Source organism: Myotis daubentonii, chromosome 15 (genome assembly GCF_963259705.1).
Source record: "Myotis daubentonii chromosome 15, mMyoDau2.1, whole genome shotgun sequence".
NCBI classification, from domain to species: Eukaryota; Metazoa; Chordata; class Mammalia; order Chiroptera; family Vespertilionidae; genus Myotis; species Myotis daubentonii.
In genome coordinates, this window is record NC_081854.1 from 41,935,147 (window position 1) to 41,954,838 (window position 19,692).

General features: G+C 46.8%; 1 protein-coding gene across 1 annotated transcript in view; it reads right to left on the minus strand.

Annotated features, from left to right (window-relative positions):
* Nucleotides 1-19,692, minus strand: part of HYDIN (HYDIN axonemal central pair apparatus protein) — a 341,424-nt gene that overhangs the window by 97,218 nt on the left and 224,514 nt on the right. The window contains 12 exon segments of the mRNA XM_059665442.1: nucleotides 2,651-2,800; nucleotides 3,134-3,325; nucleotides 3,488-3,615; nucleotides 3,853-3,989; nucleotides 4,400-4,524; nucleotides 8,515-8,639; nucleotides 10,678-10,855; nucleotides 12,040-12,177; nucleotides 14,383-14,592; nucleotides 17,878-17,962; nucleotides 18,623-18,700; nucleotides 18,702-18,740. Coding sequence (XP_059521425.1) covers nucleotides 2,651-2,800; nucleotides 3,134-3,325; nucleotides 3,488-3,615; nucleotides 3,853-3,989; nucleotides 4,400-4,524; nucleotides 8,515-8,639; nucleotides 10,678-10,855; nucleotides 12,040-12,177; nucleotides 14,383-14,592; nucleotides 17,878-17,962; nucleotides 18,623-18,700; nucleotides 18,702-18,740 — 1,585 coding nt within the window.

Sequence of the window (19,692 nt, forward strand, 5' to 3'; positions counted from 1 at the left end):
GCTCATATCCCTCAGACCTCCAGGGTGCTCAGATGCCCCACTGCCACTCCCTGTACCTCTAGGTCTGCACCCCTGGACTCCCACTTCATGGGCCTGGCTACCCATGGACAGGGTGGGGCACAGTGCTGGAGAAGTCACACCTCCTGGGAGCGGCCCTCAACCAGTGACTCTCAGGAGTTAGCTCCCTCCCTCCTGGGGAGGTGCAATTCTGAAATGTGCACTTTATATATTTTCTAAGCGTTTCTAGTGGGATTAAGTTCCAGTCTCCAAGGTAGCTGACTCACTCACACATCCTCTTAGCTGCCTTCCTTTCCCTGACCTTTTTTTCTACGTTTCTATCGGTATTCCCTACACTTCTCAAATAATGTGTTTGCCTTAAAAAAATGTCTCCAGGTTTGTTTCCTGGAGAATCTGAATGAACATATTGTCATTTTCTGAACACAGAGTTAAGTCATGGGTAATCAGCTATGGCATTCACTTCATCTGATGCAATTACGATCCAAGTACCATTTGATACGTGATGCCAGTGATCTTACTCTGGTTTCACTAAGGGACCTATTTAAAGACGTGGGTTCACAGGCCCCATCCCAAACTTCTATATTTTAATTGCTTTTTATGGAAATATCGCTAAAACATTCATTTCCTTGTTTTCCAACACGGAGTATTCTGAACACATGTTATCATGTCTAGGAGTTGTATGTATGGACATCGGTGATTTCTCTGCTGCTGATGCTGATGGAGATATAGGTGCGGACTGTATGGGCTGCAGGGCAAACCAATTACTGTATATAGCCAATAAATCCCTCTCCCCATCGGTGGAGGCATTTTTATTAACTTTGACCAATTCCAGTTCAATCTTTATGGAATTTGCCCGAAAAAGAACTATATTTACTGACATTTTTCTCCTTCAGTAAAACAACCAAAAGCTTGAGGAGGCCCCTTGACAGTCTGAAGATTCTCTAACAATGAAAAACATATTAATTAATTCTATTTACTTTTTTTAAAAAAATATATATTTCTTTATTGGTTTCAGAGAGGAAAGGAGAAGGAGAGAGAGATAGAAACATCAATGATGAGAGAGAATCATTGATCGGCTGCCTCCTGCATGCACACCACTGGAGATTGAGCCTGCAGCCCAGGCATGTGCCCTTGGCTGGAATCGAACCTGGGACCCTCCAGTCTGCAGGCTGACACTCTATCCACTGAGCCAAGCCGGCCAGGGCTCTATTTACTTTTAAAAAGGGTTGGGGATTTTTTATAATAATAGGAACAGGGATTTTATTTTGTCTTATTTTAATTTTTTTTTTGTTAATCCTCACCCAAGGATATTTTTTCCCATTGTTTTTTAGAGAGCATGGAAGGGAGAGAGGGAGGAGGAGAGAGAGAGGAAGAGAGACACGTCGATTGGTTGCTTCTTGCATGTACCCTGATGGGACCCGGGGACCAAACCTCCAATGCAGGTGTATGCCCTTGACTGGGAATCGAACCTGCGACCCTTCAGTGCATGGGCCAACACTCTAACCATTGAGAACACCGGCCAATCATAGAAACAGGGACTTTTATTTTAGAATCAGATATGAAGTCATTCACTTTTTTTCTTTCTCACTACAGATTCTTAAACATTTCCTCAAAGCCATTACCAGGAAAACCATAGGTATTCTAAAAACTTCCATGCTTTTTTCTTTTAAAAGAATTAAAAAAAAAAAGTCTCCTAAATGCCTTAAGCTTTGAACAAAAGTTTTCACAGTGTAACCTTTTGAGGTCCTCTCTGGTTCTAAGTTTTTATTGTTTTTACTATATTCTTTGTCAGACGCAGCTTTGTGCTGTGGTATTCACAAATGAAGCGTCTGTGAGGCCCAGACAGTGTCTTCCGGGAGGTACTTATTATTATCTAAACTACTAATGATAATAATGAATAGCTATTGAGACACTTACTACATACAGAGCAGTATGCTGTCCATTTTATTCACATTAATTCACTTATTCTTCAACATGACCCTAGGAGGTAGCTATTGCAGTTGATAAGGCCTTACCTGAAACCCTGGGGACAGACACATTCAAATTCAGATTTCTATAGAGAACAGGTACCCTGTGTTACCCAACAGCCTCAGCAGGGCCTGGGGCAGGTCCCCTGGAATCAAACACATTAATATTTCTGCACTGCAATGTGAGACTCTGCCAACGAAGTGGGATAAATAAAGGGTCTCACGTCCGTTCAGATGAGGTTTTTCTGCCAAATGGGTTTGGGTCTGAAACTTAGGAAAACTTTCCCCAGTTTTTGGAGCTTATTTGGATTCAGAAATGCAATAGGGGATTATTATTATTTTTCCTATGATCTGTGAGAAAACGGAAGTTGAGCGAGGTTAAGTAATCTGCTCCAAGCCACACGGCCTCTCATGGCAGAGGCCGGAGGCCGTTCACCCAGGCCTGCTGGCAAAGTCGATGCGTCAGGCAGATGTGCTGATTGCAGAGCGGGTGCCTTCACCGCCAGGCCACACAGCCCCTACGTGAACCGGAAGCACTGGCCACGTCATAATCAGAACAGAAGGCAGAGGTCGCTCCAGCTTCCCTGGGGACCCAACGAAGCCTGGGCTCTGAGTAAAGCTCAGCGATGCAAAGTCTGAATGGAACCGCACTTCCTCCCGCTTACCTCTTCCTTGGGCATGAATCTCACTTGCACGTTGGCCTTCTCACCAGGATCCAAGACCCCTGTCGTGGGCTGGATCTCAAAGATCCGCGTCTTTGGCTTGAACTCGGTATGGAGTTTCCGTCTTAAGTACTTTGGCATGTGCTTCTCCAGCTGGTTAATAAATATTAGACAATTAGATAGCCATCCAGGGAAAATGGACTTATTCCAGCCTCTGCTCACTCCACCTGCATTTACTAAGTGCCTTCCCCGCATCAGGGAACGTGTAGATACCAGGGGTGCAAAGATGCATAAGACATTCGCCAGACAGCATGGCCTGATAGACCCTCAAGTGCCGAGCTAAGGAGCTAGGTTTTATTCAGGAGGCGACGGCTGTCCCTGAAAGTCTGAGCAGGAGAGCGAAATGATGAGAGCGCACGCCTAGAATTACAAATCTGGCTGAAATGGAGACGGAAAAGGGGGATCCACGGGCCGCAACTCACTTACCTTGTTAAATGGCTTATGGCTGACGACAAACCATTCACAAGGAACTTGAAGATGATTGGAGAGCTGAATAGTTTCCACAAGGCACTGCCCACACTGAATTGTGGCAAACTCCACTTTGTCACAAGACAGTGTCATAGTGGGAATGGCCACCTGGACTTGCAGACAGATGTGAACCGTTGGCCCTCCAACCACCTAGAGCGGCCATAAGATTGCTGTTAGCATAGCATGTGGCACAGGGTTGGGGGGCGGGGGGAGAATCATGACTCTGAAATAGTAACTGAATCATCCCAGGGGTGATCGGCCAGCACAGCTGGGAGCTGGGGAGGCTCAGCTGGCCCCAGCGGTGCACCTTACTTTGATGGGCAGAATGGCTTCTTTGTTTCCCACAGACTGGTTGGTCCCTTGCTGGTCAAATCTCACTTCAAATGTTTCCGTTTCGCAGGAAGGCAGATGCTTTACACGATCTAGCTCAGTACTAAAGCCTGGACCAAGACAAACAGAATTTCTTTGTGGGAAGGAGAAATAGCAAACAAGAGCTGCTTTCGTTAGAAGCCCCTCTGGAGCAGGATAACCATTCAAAGGCCCAATGAACGACCCAACAATTCTCTCCGCCGGTCCCAGAGGAAATACACACTCCTCTCCAGAAAGCCAGGACAGATGGCCTTGCCATTGTTGGAAATGACAAGGTGCGGGGGGGAAAGCCTCCCTGGCCTGGTTACCTGTGTCGTGCAGGATGCGCTTTTCCGCGTGGAAGGACACTGGGATGTGACTGGTGTTGGTGATCTTGATGATGTGGGATCGAGAGTCGCCAAGGATGATGTGGCCGAAGTCTAGGATATACTCTGGCAGCTGGATTCTGAAATGAGCAACAAGCTCTCCTCACCAGTCACTCTTCCAAAAGCGAGGGAGCACAAGGCTCTCTCCCACCTCCCGGGCACAATGCTAGGCTCTGGAGTTGAGAACCATGAATGGCCCCAGAGGGGAGACCAGGAACCAGCTACGTCTTCCCTCAGAAGTCCACACTGTTGTTTCAGCCATGATCTCAACACCCCTTCCAGGTGGGCTCTCGTGAACCTGAACCTGGGCCTGTCCACTAGACAAAGCTGGAGGCTCCTGCCTGGTTAGCTGGATGCCAAAGGAGAGCAGATACATGAGGGGAGTGGAGTGCGTTCCTGCATGACCAACCATCATGCCAGGGAGCACTCCGCTGGGCAGCAATGCGCGCGCCACTGCACTCTGAAACGAACAGCACGGAAGGGCACTCACTTGGCTAGTCTGTGGCGACCCCGATGGCTGACTTCGTCCATGGGATCGTGGATAATTTTCTGATGTTCCATGGTATAGTTTTGGACTATGAGTCGCTCTACTTCCATCTGGAGCTGAGCACTTAACTGGAGCAACAGAGAAGGGCAAAGGAGCAGACTTTTCTAGAACATGCATTCTCCGTGTGGGCAATATCACCCCTTAGGGTGATATGCAGTCTTTTTGTGATATTAACATTTTCATGGGGGTGGGTGGAGTATGCAACTCGTACATCGATAGCATGAGTAGTCTCAGCTATAAAAAGGGATGAACTACTGATATTGATGGATCTCAAGGGCATCATGCTGAATGAAAAAAGCCAACCTCAAAGATTACATACAGTATGATTTTATTTATATAACACTAGAGGTCTGGTGCATGAAATCCATGCATGGGTGTGTGTGTGTGTGTGTGTGTATGTGTGTATGTGTGTATGTGTGTGTGTGTGTCCCTCAGCACAGCCTGCACCCTCTCCAATCCAGGACTGCTGGCTCCCAACTGCTTGCCTGCCTGCCTGCCTGATTGCCCCTAACCGCTTCTGCCTGACAGCCTGATCACCCCTTAACCACTCCCCTGCCAGCCTGATTGACACCTAACTGCTCCCCTGCCAGCCCGATTGCCCCTAACTCCCCTCCCCTAAAGGCCTGGTTGCACCTAACTACCCTCCCCTGCAGGCCTGGTTCCCCCTAACTGCCCTCCCCTGCTGGCCTGATCGCCCACAACTGCCCTCCCCTAAAGGCCTGATTGCCCACAACTGCCCTCCCCTGCTGGCCTGATCGCCCACAACTGCCCTCCCCTGCAGGCCTGGTTCCCCCCAACTGCCCTCCCCTGCTGGCCTGATCGCCCACAACTGCCCTCCCCTGCAGGCCATCTTGTGTGTTGGAGTGATGATCAATTTGCATATTACTCTTTTATTAGATAGTCTCCTTGAGATAAAAGTATAGAGGTAAAGAACAGATTAGTGGTTGCTAGGGGCAAGGGATGGGGAGATTAGGTGTAGGTGTAGGATGTAAGTGCAAATAAAATAAAAAAGAAGGGAAGAGACTTCTTTCCATTCCCTCTTCTTAGAACATTCACTTTAGAGAAGTTGTTAGTTCTTTCTCTGCCTCTTTGAAATGTATGTAAACCTTTTTGAGGGCCATATAAGCCTCTTATCAGCTTTACAACTCAAAGTGCCTTTCTTAAGGATCTGGGGACTGTTTCTTGATGTGATCACCAAGGACGATGGAGCCCCTACTGCCCAGTTTCTTTCTTTCTTTCTTTTTTTAAAAAATATATTTTATTGATTTCAGATAGGAAGGGAGAGGGAGAGAGAGAGAATCAATTATGAGAGAAAATCATTGATAGGCTGCCTCCTGCATGCCCCCTACTGAGGATTTAGGAAGCTGGGCATGTGTCCTTGATGGGAATCGAACCCGGGACCCTTAAGTCCACAGGCCGACGCTCTATCCACTGAGCCAAACCAGCTAGGGCTCTATCGCCCAGTTTCTGTGAGAGGGTGGGAGCCTAAAGTCAGAGGGCCCTGTCATAAAAACACAAGTCTGGTTTCCTTTGGTTAAGCCAATTAGCTAACCCAGATGGTCACTCCAATTACCATGTGACTTTAGAACGAACTGTGTGACAAATGGTGCTGCCAAGTCTGCTACTGAGGACAAGTGATAGTTCTTACTTAAGGATTAGTTACTGTTTTACTTGAAAACATTTCTGCAACGGGTTGCATCTGCTCAGCTACATACAAGAGGCTGAGATTTCTTCCTGTCATTGCAATCTCTCAGTGAACTGCCTGTGACACAGATCTCATTCAGGTTTAATAATAAGTTTTTTTTCTTTTTCATCTGCCTTTGTGGAGAGATTTTCTTGTCTTGGAAGGAGATTTTGTTTAATTCTGTTTCCCCAACAAGCACAAAGATCCTTGTGGTGAAGGAGCAGTTCTGTGGTGGTGGTTTACACAAATCTACACATGAAAAAATCACAAACGCATCCCCCCACGCCCACACACCAGCGCACATGGCATTGATGAGTAAGCTCCACAGCTGGTACCGATGTCGGTTTCCTGATTTTGATGGTGTACTGTAGTTATGTAAGATGCTACCGATGGGAAAAAATATTTTTCTCAACTTCCTGTGAATTATAATCACTTCAACATAAAAATTAAAAAATTGAATACCAAACTATTCAAAGAGATTAGGTTTTACATACACTACATGCATTTCATGGGGTATTAGGAAAAGATGTCTTGGTGGGAGTGATAGTGAAAAATGGTTGGAAAATCCTGTTCTGAAAGGTCCAAATCAGAAGGCCTGGGCCAAGCAGGAAAGGTTACTGTGCGAAGGGGCCTGTAATGAGACAACAGGGAGATGTGGGAGCCGTGACGATATGTGCAGGAGCCTGCCTCACCTCCAGGCATTCCCAGCCATCTTGATTCTAGAGCAGCAGAGCCCACCGGATGCCTGGCTCCTGAGCCGCTTAGTGGTCAGTTGGCCGCTGGCTTATGCAGGAGGACTAGCTTGCTCTGCCCCTGCCATCACATCCTCGGAAACCCCACCCCACGTCTGGAGGAACCGCCAGACACAACCGTGCTAAGGCTCCGATGAGGAGCCACCTGGGAAGGCAGTAGCAGGTGGAGCTGCACCTCTGCCCCAAGGCAGGCCGGGGTCCGCTGGACAGACCTGCATTCCAACTCTAGCTCTGCTCTTGCCTTGGAAATGCACTTCACTTCCACGAGTCCTCTAAAACTGTGAAATTAAGATGATAATGGCATCTTATCCCCCTCCCCCCATCGTGGGAGGGTTTAATGAAATAATGCAGCTCAGTAGCATGGCACAGGCCTGGTGTAAAAGTTCAATCGATGGTAGCTGTTGTTGTTATTATGATTATATCCTTGGAACTAAGGCTCACTGTCAGTGTCTGCAAATAAGTAATTGCTGGTGGCCTGTGGGGCTCCCAGTCTCCCTAGTGATCCCCCTTTTCCCCATTGGAGAACCCCAGCTAAGCTCTCTCAGCTGCATACATCATCCTTCCTCAGGACACTGTTCTCATGCACATTTGCCTCTTAAAAGAAGGGCACAGAGAGAAAGCAGCCTTCGTAGTTCACAGGAAGTTGAGAAAAATATTTTTTCCCATCGGTAGCATCTTACATAACTACAGTACACGGATGGCGAAGAGAGGGGTTTCAGGGAATGGTGGGAGGGGACATTTGGGGATTTTGTTTTCTATCCCACAGCAGGGCAGCCTTTATTTACAAGCTGGGTCCCTCCCTCCCTCAAGAGACCTCTTGGCGTGGATCCCACCTCGGAGGCACCACACACTCCTGCCTGTCCCAGAGCCCCTTTGGCTGCCCCTCTCCCCCACGGTGCTGGTGGGTGCCTGAGGCCTTTACTCTGAATTTCCCTTCTTCCCTCATCACTCAGTACACTCCCTGGGAAACTCCCTATCTCCTGTGATTACAATGACCATCTGACAACTCTCACACCACTTTCTCCAACTTCTCTCTCTCCCCAGGTCCATAGCAGTGGGTCCCACTCCCTATTGGATGCCGCTACTTGGAGGATGCACAGAAATCTCAGGTGTAAGAATGGACCACTTGAACTCATTTCCCTTCTTCCTCTTTCACCCAAAACTTGTTTCTCGTCCTGACTTTCTTCTCGGAGTGTCCCCTCCTTACGTTGTCATCACTTGGAAGTCGCCTCCTCCTCACTCCAACATGCGATCAATCCCTGACCAACCTGCCTCCAAAATATTTCTTGAATTCACCCACTTCTCCCTACTTTCTGGGCCATCAGCTTTGTTGATGCTACCATCACCTGTCCTCTGGAATTACTCCAGCAGATTTAAAGTAAAAGATGCAAAATACGAGAATGCCCGGCCTCTGTGGAAACACAGTGCCTTCAGGATGAAGTTCAAAACCCTCAATAGGTTCAATAGCGGGCTGCCTCTCTCTTCAGGCTCCTCTTGGTTCTCTAACCTCACCCCGTCTTTGCTACACCTTTTCCTCCTTCCCATGTCCTTCCTGCCCCTGGGCCTTTGCACGTACTGTCCTTACGCCACATACATTCTGTGCAAAGTGAGGCTAGTCTTACCTTAAAAGGCTCATCCTCAGACATTTCCTCAATGGTCTCTGTGTGACTCAATATTTCATCTTTGTCTAACTCGTTTTCTAGGTTTTCTCTGGCCTGATTCAAGAAGATTTCATACTTTTCATTCCCTGTGGGGATTGGGAGGAGAAGAAAACCAGGATGGTTAGAAATATATGAATTATGTCCCAAACACAGACCCTTAGCTCAGGTTAAATAAAGTGAGGAGGGAAATGGACTTTTTTGGTGCCTCCTCTGCCATGTTTTCTCTGCTTCAGAGGACGAGGTCATTTTGTGAGCGAGCTGGATTTGTGCCGGAGACCTCACTGAGTTTAATGCGATGATGCTTTAGGACCAGCTGGTTCTCAAGAAGCTGGTGGGAGTGACATCCTAAGCCAGTCTTACTAGTAGGTTGACCGCCTGGATCCCAGCTTACCTGGTACATTCCCAGTTCTAGCACGCACAGCTGCACAACTAGGAGGCTGGATAAACCCAGACAGCTGGTCACCCTTTCAACTAGTTTTCGTGTGTATTAAATCTCAAGTTGCTTTAATGACAACTAACTAAGCTACAATCCCCAGAATCAGGGAGGGCAGGCAAGTGGTGGAGCGGTTTCAGACCCCCAAGTTCACCAGGAAGCAGTGCAAGGCAGGCAAAGTCATTACAGTGCCTTTTAGGAAGCGACGGGAAGCTGGGGGACTGCGGGGAACTGGAGCCCAGAAGGCCCAGCTAACGGTACTCAGATTTCAATGATTTTAAAGCCTGCACTGGCCTGACCATGTCTGCTGCCAGAGCAGGCCAGCTGGCTGCCCAGTGTTCAGCTTCCTTCCTGACAATTCTATGTGGACTTGGGCTGCCTTCTGTCCGCTGGAACTCTAGATGCTAGGATGCGACATGGCCTTAGTTTTGCTAATGTTTGTGTTCATATTTCCAGGGAGCAGACTATTAGGATTTCATAGATCAGCGGTTCTCAACCTGTGGGTCGAGACCCCTTAGTGCAGCCGTGGGCAAACTACGGCCCGTGGGCCGGATCCGGCCCATTTGAAATGAATAAAACTAAAAAAAAAAAAAAAAGACCGTACCCTTTTATGTAATGATGTTTACTTTGAATTTATATTAGTTCACACAAACACTCCATCCATGCTTTTGTTCCGGCCCTCTGGTCCAGTTTAAGAACCCATTGTGGCCCTCGAGTCAAAAAGTTTGCCCACCCCTGCCTTAGGGGGTTGAACGACCCTTTCACAGGGGTCGCCTAAGACCATCGGAAAACACATATATAATTACATATTGTTTTGTGATTAATCACTATGCTTTAATTATGTTCAATTTGTAACAATGAAATTGGGGGTCACCACAACATGAGGAACTGTATTAAAGGGTCGCAGCATTAGGAAGGTTGAGAACCACTGTCATAGATGATCATCAACAGTTGAGGTAGTGACTTTGGGGGGTGGGGTGGCAGGAAAGGCAGAGGTGTGAGGGTTTAGTCTGAAGCTGCTTAGGAGCTTGAAGAGGGACTCATGAAGAAGCGTGACTTTCCACGGAGAAGAGTGAAGTTTCTCTGGCCCTTGGTCCAGCAAGAAAGAACCAGAGTCTGTGGCTCTAAAAGAGCAGATCACCTTCCGGATCTGCCAAGACAGAAATATTCTGGTACCGAGGGAGGCCAGATGCTATCAGGAAGTCTTGCTAGAGACGTGGGCAGGCAATTAACAACAGTCTCAATGAGCTTCCAAACTCCGCAATACCGAAAAGGGACCAGAACCTTGGTTGCCTTTCAGCACAGTTTATTTTTTGAGGATTGTTATTCTGGGCAGTAAAGTCAGCCTTCAGGTTGTCAGTGGGCACCTGTGAGGGTGCCACTGGGGAAGGACAACTCGGAGGGAGATTATAGTGGGAAGGAACATGCGCTGGAAGAAAAGGCAGCTGGAAGAGCAATTTCCTGAGGCCTCAATGATGGCAAAGTTGACCAGGGGTCTTAATGTGCGAGTGCCAGGGCCACGTCTTATCTCACTGAACTCTGGCCTCCAGGTCAATTTCAGAGGAATAACACAGGAGGGAACGAGTAGGGACTGCCCAGACAATGATGTGAGCAGCCTTCAACATTCCAGCAAGCAAAGCCAAATGCGTATTTTGTCCCCCGTGGGGAACTACGGTAGCGGGTAGCAGTACCTTTGAGGTTTCTGGGGAGGTCGATGTAGATTCGAGGAAAGATTCCCTCTCCACTCAGTGTGATACTCTCTGGGTCCAGGTGGGCGATCTGGACCTGAAAACTTCTTTGAAAGATCTCAGGTACTCCAGGTAAGTAGTAAATCTTCAACTCCTGCTCTTTAAGTGAACTGATAAAACCCTGTGCAGCAGAAAGACCAGAGAGAACATTCAAATTGGTACAATGGCCTCCTGCTTCTGGCGGTTTGATGGACTAGATAACCCCAAGGGCCTACGGTGCTGGGTATGCTCCACTCACATTCCTCCCCCAGGATTTATTTCCATGATGAAAATTATTTTATGATGAAAAAACTTCAACAAAATTGCCTTAAAGCTGATAGATCCACATACAATGTACAAGAAACTACTTCCTCCATTTGCTTTGAAAACCAATTTGGCCCATTGCAGCCTCCTGTTGTTTTCATACCTGCTAATGAAAAAATTGCTCTTGTTGTAGTCAATGGACAGGAGGCCCTTAGCTTCAAGGAATCACAAGGGAAGTGTGAGGACATAAGTAGAAATAAACTATCTTGCCCTAGCTGGCAAGTGGATTGAGCTTCAGCCTGCAGACTGAAGGGTCTTGGGTTTGATTCTGGTCAAGGGCGTGTACCTTGGTTGTGGGCTCCATCCCTGGCCCTGGTTGGGGTGTGTGTGCAGAAGGCAACCAATTGATGGGTCTCTCTCACATCGATATTTCTCTCTCTCTCTGTCTCCCTCCCTTCCTCTCTTTCTAAAAATCAATGGAAAAATATCCTTGGGTGAGGATCAACAACAACAACAACAAAAGAATAAAAAGGAAAAATCTACCTTATAATTATGAAAAAAACACCCATGGGGTTGTATTGTCTTTTTCACTATTGGACCCCTGGTGCTTGAATGGTGCCTGGGGAATGCAGGACTCAGTCAATACTTGTTGAGTAAATGAGTGAAGTGCTTGGATTGATTTATTTTTCTTGCTTCTGAGAGCTCTTTAATTTTAATTTTAAAAAATATCACTCCCATAATCCTGGCCGTGAACATTTAGTGCAGCGGTTCTCAACCTGAGGGTCGCGACCCCTTTGGCGGTCGAACGACCCTTTCACAGGGGTCGCCTAAGACCATCCTGCATATCAGATATTTACATTACGATTCATAACAGTAGCAACATTACGGTTATGAAGTAGCAACGAAAATAACGTTATGGTTGGGGGTCACCGCAACACGAGGAACTGTATTTAAAGGGCCAGAAGGTTGAGAACCACTGGTTTAGTGTCACGTGACCTGACTCTGGGTTGTCTTGAAGGTTTGAATTGGGGCTCCTCTGACCGTCCTCACATGGCTACTTACTGAAAGAGGCAGGATGAGTGGCACTCCGGGCAGGAGGTTGTCTGGCAAAGACTGGTCATTGGTCAGCACCCTGAACTCGAAGCCGACTTTCCCCGTGTTCTTCAGTGTGACTTTGGTCTCTGTGACCCGGTCGAACAGCTTGAGGAGAAGGAGGAAAACAGTGTCCCCTGTGTCACCGTCATCCTAACAAAGGTGGCTGACAAACATGCCTCACAGGCACGGATTTTCTTTCTCAGGATGTGGACACTGCCCGTCCTCATTTCAGTATCACAGGAAGGTGCCCACTAGCTCTACCTGAGTGCTCCTAACAGCTCACATAGATCAGTATGACTGTGGGGTGAGCGTCTCATCTCCCCAGCCTCAGTTTCTTCACCACAAAGACCTCATATTGGAGGATCTTAAAGTAAGCTTTTCTACACCAAACCAAGATTTGCTTCTTCTTCTTCTTCTTTTTTTTTTTTTTAAAAAGATTTGTTCAGAATTTTCTAGAATGAACTTTTCTATTTATATGGCGAGACATGGGAATAATAGGCCAGACATGAATTATTTTGCTCACACAATTCAGCAACTAACCAGCAAGTCCAATAACCACAAACTAAGGCCACCTTAGGGGTCCTTAGGACAAGACAGGGCCAGGACCAGCTGCTTTAAAAAATACACTCTGAGCTGAGCCAGGACCAAGTGCCCGGAGGACCCTGGAGATAAGGAATGAAAGAGAATTCTGTTTGGTCAGCGCAATATAAAAGGTCTCAAAAGGTGTTAGGTGGATTTGATTTTAGCCACAATCTTTAACCTATAGACACACATACACATATGCGATTCAGTAATTATAACTGCAGTAGCTATATTATATTATGGGGATCCAATCCCCATTAAAATTTGCTAGGAAATATCGTCTCTGCGTACATAACACAAAGTCTAATTGGGAAGAGAAGATGTAAAGACACTGAATTAACTAGAAATTACTCCAAAGCAAAAATTAGAAGGTACATTATATTATGGCAAAGACTATACTTTAGTGCCCGGAGAATATCAAGTAAGAGAAAGACAAGTGAGGAATGGAGCTGAGCTGGGCCTTACAGTGTGTGTAAGTCTGGGCTGCAGGGTGGAGGATGAGTGGAATAATTTAAGAGTAAGTGTGCAGGCCTGAAGGGCTGGGATGCATTAGGGCCAGGGGGTAAAACAGCTTGGCCCCAAATGAATGAAGAGCTAAAACAGGGAGTGATGAAGAACAGAGTTTAATGTAAGGGCAGCAGGTAATAGGGGGCCTTGGGATACCCTCACCCAATACAGGTGCCTGCAGTGGCTATGTTGTGGGCGACAGAGGAAGGGACTCATGATTGAAGGCCTCCTCTGGCCCAGCACAGCACTGACCGGCCACTGAAGCCACCACAACCACCTGGTGAGACAGGCATTGCTACCCATTCCCGTTGCATAGATGAGGGACACTGAGGTTTGGAGGGGTTAGGTGATGTGCCCAAGGTGACCCATTAGGAAGTAAAACCAGGATAACATCCTAGTTCTTCCGACTACAAAACCATACTATTTCCTCAATACTACGAGGCCTTCCCAAGCGCTGCTGGGTTAACTGTTCAGGGATTGATGGGATAAACATGCAATTTGGGGACAATCTGTCCGGCAATGATGTTGAAATGGGTTAGCAGTAGGAGCGAAGCATGGGTTGTAATCCCTCACTTCCCTGGGGTCCGTGGACCAGCGCCCAGGCATCACTTGGGAGCTTGTTAGAAACGCTGATTCTCAGCAACCCCCCCCCCCCCGCCCCCCGGGATCTACTGGATCATAATCTGTACTTGAACAAGATTCCCCGGTGATTCGTACACACATTACAGTTTGAGAAAAACTGCTGTGATAATTTCGGCGTGGCCTGATGGGACTCTGCAGTGTGATAACCACAGTGGCGGCGGGGAAGGAAAATCCATTCAGAGGGGTCCCGCTGGAGGAATCGGCAATCCATGGGTGCTATAAGGCTGCGGGGAGGTGAAGGAGAGAGTGGAGACCGTAACCTCCAGGGGCTGAGACGGTAGCGTGCCATTGAGAGAAACAGAGAGGTTGGGATGGGCTTGTGGATTGAGAGAGAAGATGCACATTTTAGCGTCTAACATGCTGAATTTCAGGAGACGGTGAGAAAAGCAAGCGCAGACACTTGGCCAACGGTTGGCAGTGGGAGGACGACTAGGGTTGGGGGGGGGCGGGGCAGATGAGAGGTCAAGGATAGGGGTGATGGTGAGACTATGATGATCGGGGGTTCCAGGGAGATCAGAGCACAAGGGTGATGACGGATGTTTAAGACAAAAGCAGAAAGCCTCCTGATGGTGGCAATACCTGTAGCCCATAGTTGATGTCCTTGGTGTCAAAGGAATAGCTGACCATGGATGTCTCTCCCCGTAGTTTTATCTCGTAGTTGGGCCCTCCTTCTACTTTGCACAGAGCTGTCGCCTGGGCGATGATGTCACAGTGTCCGTAGAAGGTGAACGCTATCTGGTCGCTACTGTACGGCTGCAGCTCTCCATAGAGGGGCAGAATGTCAAACACCTGCAGAGAAAGTCATTCCGGATGAGGGCATCGGTCGGGATGGAGAGCCGGCAAAAGGTAAGTTAAAGCTCAGGGGATTTTCAGATCATTCCCTCACTTTAACTTGTTTGACTCCATGCCAGGTGACAAGCCCTGCACCTTGAAAATACAGGCTGGTCATGGCGGTCATAGTGCTCTGGCAAGATTTATTTATTTTTTTTTCTGGAAAGATTTTTTTTTTAAAATATATTTTATTGATTTTTTACAGAGAGGAAGGGAGAGAGATAGAGAGTTAGAAACATCGATGAGAGAGAAACATCGATCAGCTGCCCCCTGCACCTCCCCCACTGGGGATGTACCCGCAACCCAGGTACATGCCCTTGACCGGAATCGAACCTGGGACCTTTCAGTCCACAGACTGACACTCTATCCACTGAGCCAAACCGGTTTTGGCTTCTGGCAAGATTTAAACGTTGAACTTGGGGCAGCTTGCTCAGTAAGAAGGGTCAGTGTGAGATGACTTTGGTGCCCAGGAGATGGTACTTCTTCTATCCCAACGGAAAGTCTCTCTTCCCGTGCGGAGAGCCATAGGCATTCCCGGAACTCCAGCTGGCTCTGGTTTGGGTCTATTCTCTCTATTTCAGCAGAGTTCCCTTTTAATCCCTCAAAATTAGAGGTGTTAGCCAGCAGTTACAATGGAGTCATCAATGTGCTCCTCCCCATCACAAAGAAAAATGAAGCATGCTGTGTATATTTTAAGAATACAGGCACATCTCGTTTTAGTGCGCCTTACGCTTATTGTGTTTTGCAGATATTGCTTGCTTTTTTTTACAAATTGAAGGTAAGACCCTCCACCAGCAAAAAGATTATGACTCCCTGAAGGCTCAGAGAGGTTAACAATTGTTAGCAACAAAGTAATTTTTAATTAAGGTAGGTATATTTTTTCTTTTAATACATATGCTATTGCACACTAAATAGACTACACTATAGTGTAAATATAACTTTTACTAGAGGCCTGGTGCACGGTGCGTGAATTCGTGCACAGGTTGGGTCCAGCTGGCCTGCCCCGACTGGAGCTGATCAGGGTGGGGCCAGCCAGGGGGAGAGGCTGCAGGAGGTTGGTTGGTCGGCCCCGCCCCCGATTGGGCTGGTTGGCTGGCCACAGTGTGTGTCATAGCGACTGGTTGTTTGGGTCACTTGGCTTTAATATAACAGATTTACTTTATTGTGGTGGTCTGGAAAGAACTGCCATATCTCTGAAGTATGCCTGTAATACATTTTTTTTTCTATGGAGATAATTGGACAATTGCCCAAAATGTATGTACAGGGATGTTTACTGCAGCGCTATTTAAAGTAGCAAGACTTTGGAAGCCAATTAAATGCCTATCAAGAAGGGATCACTTTAAATGAAGTGTGTGTGGTGCTCTACTCATGAAGGATGATGCAATGTGTATTCATGGACTAGAAATAATGTGCACAACAGATTTCTGAGTGAAGAAGTAGTTCCATTTATGTAAAATGAGATATGCCATTGTATCACCCTGGAAGATGTGAGCATGTGTAAATTCATTCAGAGATTTGCATATGCAAATAGATATATCTGGGAAGCTGTTTGCTAAAATTTCAGTAATATTTTTCTATAAATGGTGGGATCTTGAGGATTTTTGCCTTCAATTTTCTGTCTTCTTGAGTTTTCTCTGACAAACATCTTTTGCCGCCGTAGAAAAAATTAACATTTCAAAGACAAGTGTTTTATATACAAGCACATACTCATTCTAAAAAATCTGAAAAATACAGAAACATTCAAATAGGGAAATACAAATCAACCATGAGATTATACTAAAGATATATGAATATATATGTGTATATTTGTATATATATTTATATTCTGAGTTTTCAGTGGACATTATGAGTGCTGCTTCCCCATGTAACTAAATATTCTTCACAAGTATCACTTAAAATAATTTTTTAAAAATGGCCCTAGCTGGTTTGGCTCAGTGGCTAGAGCAGCCGTGGGCAAACTACGGCCCGTTTCAAATGAATAAAACTAAAAAAAAAAAAAGACCGTACCCTTTTATGTAATGATGTTTACTTTGAATTTATATTAGTTCACACAAACACTCCACCCATGCTTTTGTTCCGGCCCTCCGGTCCAGTTTAAGAACCCATTGTGGCCCTCGAGTCAAAAAGTTTGCCCACCCCTGGGCTAGAGCATCAGCCCATGGACTGAAGGGTCCCAGATTCTATTCTAGTCAAGCGCACCTATGAACCTCAGTTGCAGGCTCAATTCCCGGCCTGGTCAGAGCATGTGCGGGAGGTAACCAAACGATGTATCTCTGTCACATCGATGTTTCTCTCTCTCCCTCCCTTCCTCTATTTCTAAAAATCGATGGAAAAATACCCTCGACTGAGGAACAACAACAACAAAAACAGAACATGTAGTATTTTTTACTTAACATATCAGAGATTGCTCCAAGTCAATATATAAAAAACTTTCTCATTTTCTGCAAAAGAATTTCATAGTAAATTCTTCTGCAGACGTAATTGAGTTTATTCAACTGGTCTCGTATTATGGAGCCGTTGCAATTTTTCTTGCTCTTACCAACAGCGCTGCAACGTAGGAGAGCAATTACACGTCTTGATGTAAATGTAAAGGTGTGTCTGGAGAATAATATCCCCGCAGAGGAAGTGTGCACTTTAAATTCTGATACTCCTGCCAAATCGTATGTCACGAGGTACTGCCGACTCATTTTCCTACTTAAAGAGGGTGACAATGCTTGCTGACCCCCACTCTGCCACCGCAGGCGTCTATCCTCATGGACATACAATCATTTATTTTTCCAATTTTTGCTATTTCTAAAGTGTTATAACAAATATCTTTGTATGTAAATCTATGCATCGCCAATGATTTGCTTGAGTCATTATTCTAGGAGAATTTAGGGGTCTGACTATGTCAAATCCCCTGATTTCCTCTTTGTTTTTACTGTGAAATTACCGAGGAAAATATTTCTCATCTTATAGCCTCATCTAGGGGCTGGGAAGAGCACGAGGTCACTGAGGTTCAGAGGTCACTGGCTTTTCCATTATAGAGAACATTTGCTGGCTGAGGTGTCTGGGCTCTCACGGAGGTCTTGGCTCTGTGGGTGTTTGGTTGGCGAGGTGACTCAGATAAAGTTTTGCAGCCTCGTCACAGCCAAACCCCAGCGCCCCCTTGCCACTCTGCTCCTGGATCTGCTTCTGCCTCTGTTTTATGGAAAGGGCCCTCGACCTGACCTGCCAACCCGCCCCAGGCAAAGGAAACCGTACATCTGAGTTGATCAGCTTGGGCGCTTCTGCTCTTCTGTGCTCTCCTTCTTCTTCAGACCCAGTATCTTCATCTACAAGGGTAGACCTGGGAGTGAATGAAATGTAGAGAATCACTGCTGTGACAGTCATCACAACACGGTAACCCCGTCTTCCTCCCTCCACCACTGTGCCCCCAACAAGTGGGCTCTCACTCCAGGGCGCCTTTCTCAAAGAGCAGCACTCTGCCACTCCCTGCCCCAGGCAAGCAGGGCAGGGCACCAGACTGATCGACTTCCTGTAGGCCCAACCCCTCTTTCCCGGCCTATCGAGTCTGTGTTCCACCTTATAAAAAGCTCTGGGAGGCCCTGGGTCTCTGGCCATCCTTCGGGTAATCTGGATGTGTCCCCCGTGTTCAATGTTAAGCTACATCATTTATTGGAGCATTTTATTGTGAGGATGTGAAGCTTGACCAGTTGTCACATTCCTTTCTGCTTGCTAACCTTGACCTGACCCTGGTGGTGGGCCTGGGGCAGATGGAGAGGGCACCACGGTAGGAAGGGCTCAGTCCCCCAGGACCAGGAGGCGATGGACGGCCTCCTGAGAGCAGAGGTGACTTCTAGTCTAGGGCCTGACACACGGAAGGCGCTCGTTAAACTGTGGACTGGTGAGTGGTTGGCTGAATACATGAGGGATGAGTTTGAGAATGTAAGTAAGTGCAGAGAGAAGAATGCTATTTTAAAAAATTCCATTCTGGCTTTGCACTTACTTCACAAAATCACTTAGGTCAATCTCAGGGGATTCTATCGCGGAGACCGCTGGCGGGCTGGCGGAGGCTGAGGCCCCGGATGGACTCCATCTGGGACAGGAGGGCACGGCCGGGCTTCCTCAGCCTCATCACAATCTACAAACTCATGGGGAAGTCACCGTCACACCAGCTGGCGCAAGTCAGCGGCTAGGTGGGCTCTTGATTCCAAATCCTAGACCAGCAGGCCTAGAAGGGACTTGCTCAAATCTTAACGGACTTTCACTTTCTCCTAAAAGGTTGCTGACCACCCTTCCCAGTCTGGAATTGAACTATGACCTCCTGGTTCACAGGTCGATGATCAACCACTGAGCCACACTGGCTGGGCAGAACACTGGGATGCTTTTAGATTCACAGATGTTGTTGCCAGAGCAGTAGTCTATTCTTTTAATCACTGAGCAATAATAGCTGACTAGTGTGTTTATCTATTTTCTTATTGACAGACACCTTGGCTGTTTCTAGCTTTAAGTATCTATCTATATCTATATCTATATCTATATCTATATCTATATCTATATCTATATCTATATCTATATCTATATCTATAGATTTCACAGAGGGAGAGGAAGAGAGATAGAAACATCAATGATGAGACTCATTGATCGGCTGCCTCCTGCATGCCCCCTACTGGGGATTGAGCCCGAAACCCGGGCATGTGCCCTGACCGGGAATTGAACCCTGACCTCCTGGTTCATAGGTTGACATTCAGCCACTGAGCCACAGCAGCTGGGCACCAGCTTTTAATAATATGAATAAAGTTGCTGTAGGTCTTTGTGTAGACACATGTTTTTATTCCTCTTGGGTAAATTCCTAGGGGGGAAACAGCTGGCTTGTATGGTATATGTATGTTTAACAGGAAAGGAAACTGCTAAGCCAGCCGTGGGCAAACTATGGCTCGCGGGCCGGATTCGGCCCATTTGAAATGAATAAAACTATTGAAAAAAAAGACCGCACCCTTTTATGTAATGATGTTTACTTTGAATTTATATTAGTTCACACAAACACTCCATCCATGCTTTTGTTCCGGCCCTCCG